The sequence below is a fragment of the Acanthopagrus latus genome, chromosome 20 (genome assembly GCF_904848185.1).
Source record: "Acanthopagrus latus isolate v.2019 chromosome 20, fAcaLat1.1, whole genome shotgun sequence".
NCBI lineage: Eukaryota > Metazoa > Chordata > Actinopteri > Spariformes > Sparidae > Acanthopagrus > Acanthopagrus latus.
The window spans coordinates 10,309,177-10,318,272 of record NC_051058.1 but is presented as its reverse complement, the minus strand read 5'-3'; the positions used below and the strand labels follow the sequence as shown (position 1 = coordinate 10,318,272).

The window sequence follows — 9,096 nt, the reverse complement described above, 5'->3', positions numbered from 1 at the left end:
ATCAGATTTGCTTTGAAATTACTGTAAAATGGTAAATGACTGGCTTTACAACACTCGTCACCTACACCCATTCACACACCTGTTCACGCACAAGAGGAAGCAATAGTAGTCTTTCCATTATTTGTGAATGCGTGCGTGCGCGCAGGTGAATATTCACAGGATGTCCTTTGCAAACAAGTACACAGAGTACACAGAGATGTGCCAGTACAGGAAAGAGGCTGAAAAGGATATCCTCATGAGATGTGTTTTATTGGAGGACAAAAATGGCATCCTATTCTCAATTCAATCAATACTGTATCTGCTTTAAATTAGATATGAATTTTGCAACAATACAGTGCAGAGAAACGTGTGTGCAGGCATAATGCAGAAATACGTTCACAAACGTCTGAAAAAGCAGGTTCCCTCCTTTTCCTCATGTTCACTGTGTTCCATATGATCGAAAAAATTGGTCTGCCCAGCAAAAAAACAAAAGAAAAAGGCCGGCCCCTCTGCCAGTGTATAGACAGAACACTGTTTCATCAACTCTCAAGTTTCCAGGCTCTGTGAGGAGCAGGCAGAGGACACATTCAGTGTGCCATTGTTTGTTGTTAATGCTGCGACTATGCCTCCAGGCCCAGTGCATGTTGATCTTGCAGCTGCTTCTTCAGGCTCTTATCCAGCAGCACCAGACTCTGTACAGCCAGATTCCGACAATCTGCGTCAGGGTCTCCTTCAGCAACATCTGTGGATATTATAAAGGATTATTGGCAGCTTGAGCAGTGGCAACAACAGGCAGCAAGACAGCCAGATCTCTCAGTCATTACAAAATCAAAATGTTTTTTTTTTTTGTTTGTTTTTTTTATGTCTGTGCTTGCACATAATCCTGACATCATCTTTGCACAATAAAACCCCTACGTGAGAGGAAAATTCACTTCTGTGTCACTCGCTACAATGTGAACCTACACTTATTCTCAAAGGGATAAAGAAACATCCAACTGTAGATGAGACGATCACGTCATGGACAGTCTGCGGAGCACAGGACATCCTGGTTCCTCATCTACTTCCCAGAAAGGCTCAGTCCAGCTGTGCATGTGTGTGCTGTGCATGTTTGTGTGTCACTGACGGGACATCCCTGAGCGAATCACACGATGCAGGTGCAGCCGCAAGAATCATGTGTTTTATAGTTAAACTATTTATAGAAACATATGAACACATGAACTGAAAAAGTGGCTGTGTAATAACAGAAATGAAACAGTTCCTCTGCCTGACTTTCCCCTCATAAGGAGAAATTTTAATTACATTTATCTACAATATCTGAATCTGTCTTTGCTCTTTCTCAACAGCAATGTATTCTTTTTTTTTTTTTTACCTGCCAGCCAAGTTCTGGTCTCAAACAGCTGATCACTGAGTTCCACCAGCAGGTTCTGACTGTTAATGCTCAGAAACACAGAGCAAACAGCGAAGAGGACACCTCGTCTCACCATCCTTTAAAAGACAGATATCCAGTTACAGCTCAAGCAACAAAACATCCTGATAATCTGTTCAGGGATACTCTTATTTTTTGTCTGACTGTTCTATTTCTAATTTAACCTCATTTAAAAAAAACATGCTGATTGTACTGTTAATGTTGATGATTAAATGCCTGGCTAGTAGCAGAAATGCTGCATCACAGCGCTCTTTGTAACCACAAGAGATTTCATCAATTTATTGTCTTCAACACTGATATGCATCACACTCACTGGTCAGCATGGTAGCGCACCGCCCACACAAAGTCCAGTAAAGCACGACCCATCTGTGCAGCTATCTGCAAAAAAAAAAAAAAAAAAAAAGAAAAAAGGAGAAAAGACGTCAAAGGACTCTCATAGGGGAAGTTATAGGTGGTATTGTTACTATAGTGTTTGGGGATTTCTTACATTGTATTATTGTGTCGATATCTATTCCTGGGCTAAATTCTACAGCATCTGAACAACATCTGTTCTTACTAAAATGAGCAACAGGTGCCTCTAGCTGCCAAGTCATACATCTATTTAGTGACAGTCTCTTTCCATGTTAAATATATACAGTATATTGAGCAACTCAGGATGTCTCTTGAGGGTAATGCAATAATGAAACTAATTAATCTGAAGTCAAATTGCTTTTATTAACTTAACAGGTGCATCATCTACACATTTCAATATGTGCACCTTTAAAGTTGGTTTGTAATTTGCCAGTAAACACAAAGAAGAAGAAGAAGAAGAAGAAGAAGAAGAAGAAGAAGAAGAAGAAGAAGAAGAAGAAGAAGAAGAAAGGATGGCGTGAGAGGAGAAAATGTAATTGCAAGCTACAATTTGCAACACATGTTCCACAGGGTTTCGGAGAGGAGACGAAAAGTCTGTACATTTTAACACAACAAACCTTATTAGAGCAGTGGAATACCCTCAGGTTTAAATAAAGTACTGGACAAGAACTTCTTTATAAATTGAAAAAAGTAAAATTACCAGTTATCATATTGGTATTAGCCATGAGAAGCAGGTGAACATCAGTTATTGGTATCAGCTGAATAAAATCCATATTGTGCATTCCTAATTTGCATCAATGTCCCACCCATAACTCTGGCACACTGATACCGATATAAAGCTCCGCATTGTGCACACCCCCATAAACCTACTGGTGCATTGACTGCCAGGTGCATCAAGAGGCCCAAGGTGTGGATCAACCTGCCCAGTACCAGATGGTCGCTGCCCAGGAGGTCAAAGGTCACTTGAGGCCTAGCAGAAAGGTATTACACTATAGTTTTAAAAATGTTCTGTTGTACATTTGAGCGTTAAAACTGTCGTGTTAAGCTTTCAAATTAAATAAAACAACAGACTCACTTGTCGTAATTCCTGAGAAGTGGAAAAAAGAAGTGTCCAGCAACGGGGGCGTAACGGTTAGGGGTGGCCTTCACCGGAGGTTGTGTGGCACCCTGAATCACAAGAAGGACATCTGAAGAGCTTCACTCAAATACTTAACAGACAAATGAAAAATGTCCATCTACTTTTACTACCTTCCTGAGGCGTTTTGTCTTGCTCTGAATCCGCCTCTCCACTTCTTGTCGCCAGTGAACGGGGTTGTCACCGGGGTATGGAGTCAAATCAGTGCTGGCAGTAATACCCACAGATGGATCTCTCTTTTCAGTGACTGGCTTAGAGAGCTCCTGCGCAGCCATAGCAAGGACCTGATACACCAAAACAAGAGCAGCCTCATGATTACACATGCGGCAATAATGAAAAGAGTTCAAATCAATCGCTAGATGTTTTTGTTGAAGGCACACAGCTGCTTTTCACCTCCAAGATATCGAGCCGCTGGCGAAGACTGTAGTTCAAGGAGTAAAACTCTGTAGTCAAATACTGAGTTACCTATCGAGGAAAGCAAAAAGAAAAATCAAGAGAAAGAAGCAGAACATGGTAATAAAGTTGTGAAAAGGTAACAGAGATAGATGATCGTACAGGGATACAGTCAGTGACAGTGACTGCTACCATGGTCGCCTGTCTGAGGCTCAGGAAGCCATTTATGCTGTATTTATCCTCCATGTGAAGGAGCACTTTGGTCAGCTGGACACTGATCTGAAAAAACAAACAAACATGAACCATTGTGTGAAAAGTGATGCACTAATTTGCTAAGCAATCCTCAGAATTTCTCTTGCGGCCGTACCTCTCTGGCCGCAAAGACGTTCTTCCTCACCAAACCCTCTGCGACTCTCAAACTGAGCTCCACGCGCACCGAGTCCTCAGAGGAAATTAAAGCTGAATGGGTTAATCGATATGAAAATATTAGCGCTGGAGCTAGTGACACAACACTCAAACTGGAGGTGAGGTCAAAGACATGAAATCTGTGGTGCCATACTTTCCAGACAGTCTCGCAGGTAGCGGGGTGGGGTGGCTTTACTTATTTCCTGATCACCTGACATATCGTAGGGAGTGAGCTCATCATCGCTGCATAAGTCAAAAACAAACAAAAACAAAACATGTGAAACCCCGCAAACACATTTGGTATGACAGCATCACTTACTGAAATGAAGAGCAGACACTTACCTGTCCAGGTCAGAGCCTGGCTTATTTTGAGATGATTCATTCTGAGGAGGCGGAGTTGGAGTTCCATTGGTCTCTTGAGTAGTGTCAACTCTGCAGAGGACAGAACTTCTCTTTAATAAAATCAACGCCTTCAAATAAAAAGTGACTGCGTACTATATTCCACATCTTTCATGTATTATTGGTATCATTCAACTTATAAAGCCAGCTTGCTAGATGCAGTTGATTTTCAAAATCCAGCATTCACACTGCAATGGCAGAAGAAATTCTAAGACATAATTTTTGCTCAAGTATGATTTTTGGGTACTTTTTCTACAACGCTGACCATAAATGAGAGTGGATTTTATTTTTTGTCAACTCACAGATATGCTGCCCAATAGGCCAAACTCCCAAACCTTGACTAACAGTTACAGAGATGTAAAAAACACATACCTATTTACAGGCTCAGCCTCTGCTTCGTCACCAGTACTGGGAGTCATCAGAGAAAGCAGCTCTTGAGTTTCCTCATCCTGATCATACTACAACAGAGCACAAACAAACTCAGACACAGGTCTCAGGGTGGCATTTCAATCCAATACTTTGAATCCAATTAGGTCATAGCTGTACCTCAAATTTGAGCTTTGTTCCACTGATATCCATGCGTGAGCTCAGACACTCTCCCACCACCATGCCCATATGCCTGATACGCACCACACTGCTGTCCAGGTGGCTCTGCATGCCGCCCAGCATGCACTGAAGTAGGTCTGAGAACACAACAGAGAGAAGAGAGTTGAACAAAGCTACCTTTATCATCCATATATGTGCCTAAAATAAATCACAATGTGGAACGGAGTGCATGATCCAAGAGATGTGGAGCAACAATCATTTCAATTTGGACCAAACATTGTTATTTGTACCTGAGCGTAGCTCGTGCAGCTCAGAGTCTTTCAGCAGACTCACACTCAGCAGTAAGGCCTTACTGACATACAGCTGCTGCTCTATAGGTGTGTGCTTCACTGCGCTGGGGTTAGCCCAAGCCTGAGACACAGTCCGTAACACCTGAAAACACACACACACATATATACATGTCAAAATCATCAATGTATACGAACTGACATATGACTCAACATCTCAGTGTTCTCACCTGGATGAGCAGTGGCCTTCGCTCCCTGTCTGCTGCGAGGTGACCCAAAATGTTTCTCAAGACTCGTGTCTGGGGAAAAAAACATATGCTTCAGATGATATTTACAAGATGACACATATGGTTTACTGACAGGCCGCATGTTCTTACCTCATACTTGTATTGTAATAACAGCAGCTTATGAGTGATAACATACTGGGCCTTTCTATTCGTTAGGACCAGATTCCCAATGATCCTGCCCAAAGCGTCAGGCCTGAAAAAAAAAAGAGACATTAAAGGTGTCATTGACGGCAGACAGAGAAATGATAACTACAGGCCAGATAAACTGCTGGTTGTTTTAATGCATGAATGTTCTTTACCCGCTGACAGCCTGCACCAGTGAAGTGAGCACGCTCTCCACCCATCGCTGGGGAACGTTCTCAAGCAGCTTCCAGCAAACCCTCTGCCACACCATGTCAGAGCGCGTGCATACAGACAGCCGTGGAGCCATCACTGCTAGCACCGGACCTGAAGAAACACACAAAGTGGATTCTGTCATTAGTGACGCGGCAATAAATAAATAACCAGGAGACAATTCAGTTCCTTTTGAGTCAGTGAAAGAAAGACACTTATGAGTGAGTGTTAAAAAAAACTTATGACCAAACATTTCACCATCATTAGCTGTTAATAGCCAATGAAAATTCATAATTTTCTTAACAATGAACTGCATTTCATGATGTGTATATCAGCCAAATCATGTCTATGGCAATTAAAACACTGTTATTTCTTCAAATTAATATGAACTGATATTGGCCTGAACCTAATAGTTCGATATTTTTTTTTCCGTTTCCACAATTAATAGTTAAGTCTCTAAATTCAAGGAAATATTGAACTTTTTATTGAGCACAGAGGTCAAGGTTACCAATGTTTGTATTATGTAAAACAGCCAAAAGCAACATATCTTGTTTTTTAAGAGTTTCTGGTCGATGACTTGTCTCAAAAATGATGCCTGCAAAATATATGCTGGAGGTTTCACAAGTCATCATTAACTCTGAGCCTTTGATAATTGGGCTTGTTGGTAATAAGCAAGTTTGTTTTCTTGTTACATACAATGAACAAAAACGCAAAATTGCAACATTTTCATTTTCCCGAGTTTAACCAAAAAACTTATGACTGTTTCTCTGCACACAAAAGGCTTATTCCTGTCAATCCCTCCCTTTTTTGAGCACATTTTCTTTTCTCAGAGTTAATGAGCACCTGGACAAGAAAATCCATCCATCTGGCAGGTGCCATATCAACACGACGCTCACTAACATGGATTATAACCAAATTATCTGAGAGAAATATGCGTTTTGCATGCGCAGATTTACTCCAACTTAAGAAAAATTAGAAAAATGTAAATGAAAAAGAAATCTTTTTGCTCAGTGTGTTACTACCACTGTGTAATTCAACATTAACCAAGAGGAGGAGAGAGAATATTAAAATGAACAATAGCAACTCACAAATTGACTCTTTGTACAGCTTCTTTGGATTTAAATCAACTCACCACTATGGCCCTGGATACACACTTTCCCAAGTGTCTGCGCCACAAAAATCAAGGAGCAGTCGGTGCCATCTGTTAAAAAATACAAATTACACAATTAGTTCTAATGAGAAATGATCACAATAATTATTACTGCGTCATAGTTACAGAGGTTCACTCGCCTTTAAGTGCTTGGCAGGTTTGCTCCAGGGCAGTGAGCATCTCTGTAGCCAGTAGTGGGTAATACTGCTGAGGAAGAAAGAGGGGTTTGTTGTTTCGATGTAACCTGTTGGCAGTGAGGTCGGGCAGTGCCACAATACGTCCCAGCAGTGTCTCTCGGAGCTGAGGGGAGTCAGAGGGTCCTGCCCCCTGACAGTAGGACCACAGCAGGTCAGCGAGTCGACCAGTCTGAAGGAACCTCTCTGTGATGCTGACCAGGTGGTCCAGATTTGTGCTGGGCCTGTGGTGGACATAGACAAATTAATGGAGGGAGACAACAGTAAACGCCTCTCATCCTCTATTCAACACCACCCACCTTAGCTCTCCTATTCCCTCCATCAGCACCAGCAGCGCCTGCTCTGGGGGGCCTTTGAGGAAGAGGCCATCCCACAGCTCCGTGCGCTGGGCTGCTGTGAGGCCGTGCAACCAGTCAGCCTGGATGTTACTGACAAGGAACTGAAGGGAGCGAGTGTAGTGAGCTCTCCTGAACTCTGCCCGCTGAGGTAAAGTGGTTCTACTTTCTGGTCCTTCATCCAGGTAAGAGTGGAGCATCTGAAGAGCAGCGATAATGTCTTTGTTGTCTGTGGACGTAGTGAGGGTCCGGAAACACTGGGCCACTGCATGGCGAACCTCAGTATTTGGGGCAGGGGACTCCATCTTTGGAAGGGTCAGAAGCTTGTTTTACCGCCTAAATAAAATCATTTAAGAGTCATTCATTTTTTCCCTGTAACAAGTCTCCATCAAAGGTTTGACTGCACAGAAAACACACACAAAAAAAAACCCCACACAACAGGTCAGCGCTCATAACTAAATTTGTAGATTATAACAGCCGTGAGTATATTTGGCTTTTTAATACAATTTGAGCTTTAAGAGTAAAGCTAACAGTTATTTCAGCACCTGACAGCAAAACCTTCTGGATGTACAGGCTTTAATTAAGTCACAAAGAATTAAGTTTGTTGCGTTTTAGGTGAACTCTCCCTTTTTACCCTTTTCATCAATCCGGTGAAGTTTCAATCAAGATTTTAGTGAATTAGCTTAAGATGTTAGCACGTCAAACTCGATACGCACCTGGACATTTTCATTTACAAAACAAAACGAAAAACTATAAGGCGACTGCAGACATGTTAAACGGTCGCTTTGACGTTAAAATATTCCTTTTACGTAATGATACTTGTAGTTCCAACTGTCACTTCACGTTTTGGTTTTGACAAGATCGTCCCGCCGCAGCGTTTCCATCGCTTTCTATGTGTCCCATCAAAATATGTCCGTGTGTAGAGCAAGAGGAAGAAGTAAGGTTCCGCTGTGGTGAGTGCGGCCTGTTAAAGCTGTATTCCCCAGTTTATGAACGTCTACAGCTGTTTTTATCTGGATCTAACAGTCACTACTACACATAGAAATAACTTTATGTCCGTGTTAATAGTAGCAAAGGTATATCTGTAGCGTTTCTTGTAACCGAATAATCACAATTGTGGCCATAGTGTTTGTAGTTTTATATCGTAATCAGGGAATGACATTTACTTGATCACGGGCAATAGTATTGTTTACAGTGATATTTTGGTTTGTATGTCATATATCATTAATATAAAAGATCAGAGTGCAGGGACTCTACCACAGATCATCAGACAACACTAAGCAAGTAGACAGTGATCTATTTGTGATGTATACGTTGAAGGGACCTTGTTTTTTTGTTTTTGTTTATTTGTTTGTTTGATTTTTTTATTGTGATTTAACAAACTCCAATAATCGTAAATCATTGTGGCTCAGTATGTGCCTCGCATGAGTGGCACATACTGAGCCACAATGATTTACAGTAGAAAATAAAGCATTTTAAATATGTTCATATATTTACACAGTTCGAGCTATCTGCCAATCTTTCCAATCGACGGGTTTAATACCCTAAAATCAAGTGTTGCTGTGCAAGATAGATGCCACCCGCTTTCAACTGCAAGAACTCAGTGTGCCCAGTTCACTATAAACTCACAGGTGAGATTGACAGCACAAAGGCATTAATGATCACAGAAGTCATTAAGTTATCAACAGTGTGCGACACTGCAGGTTTTCTCTGTTACATTCAGGGATGCTGCCAATGACCAAAAGAAAGCAATTAGTGTCTTTTAGCAGGGGAAATGGTGCCAACCATTAACACGAAGTTGCACATAGACATTAAGCAAGTTTTGTTTAGTTGCGCTTTTAACTGGACTGAAGCAAAATCACAGTAAAACATGCTT

The 9,096-nt window shown here is 41.5% G+C and overlaps 1 protein-coding gene across 2 annotated transcripts; it reads right to left on the bottom strand.

Moving 5' to 3' along the window:
- Positions 1-230: 230 nt before the first annotated feature.
- On the bottom strand, positions 231-8,155 carry telo2 (TEL2, telomere maintenance 2, homolog (S. cerevisiae)). 2 transcript variants are annotated; one of them, XM_037082379.1, is made up of 21 exons: positions 7,937-8,155; positions 7,185-7,525; positions 6,832-7,109; positions 6,674-6,742; positions 5,508-5,655; positions 5,299-5,401; positions 5,152-5,220; positions 4,925-5,066; positions 4,635-4,771; positions 4,461-4,546; positions 4,032-4,121; positions 3,844-3,932; positions 3,652-3,743; positions 3,447-3,563; positions 3,285-3,356; positions 3,005-3,175; positions 2,832-2,923; positions 2,627-2,726; positions 1,719-1,783; positions 1,349-1,464; positions 231-721 (listed from the first exon to the last, which is right to left on the bottom strand). In XM_037082379.1, exons 2-21 carry the CDS (start codon positions 7,523-7,525, stop codon positions 600-602), a joined length of 2,499 nt encoding a protein of 832 aa, XP_036938274.1. In that variant the 5' UTR covers positions 7,937-8,155; the 3' UTR covers positions 231-599. The 2 variants fall into 2 exon arrangements, with proteins under 2 accessions (XP_036938274.1, XP_036938273.1); XM_037082378.1 differs by having other exon boundaries at positions 7,185-7,556; positions 7,937-8,153.
- Positions 8,156-9,096: the final 941 nt, after the last annotated feature.

Coding starts and splice junctions, on each gene's coding strand:
- telo2 (XM_037082379.1), bottom strand. CDS start 7,525: ATGGAGTCCCCTGCCCCAAATACTGAGGTTCGCCATGCAGTGGCCCAG. Junction 3,744..3,843: donor CCTGCGAGACTGTCTGGAAA/GTATGGCACCAC, acceptor TAACCCATTCAG/CTTTAATTTCCTCTGAGGAC. Junction 2,924..3,004: donor AGACAAAACGCCTCAGGAAG/GTAGTAAAAGTA, acceptor CTTGTGATTCAG/GGTGCCACACAACCTCCGGT.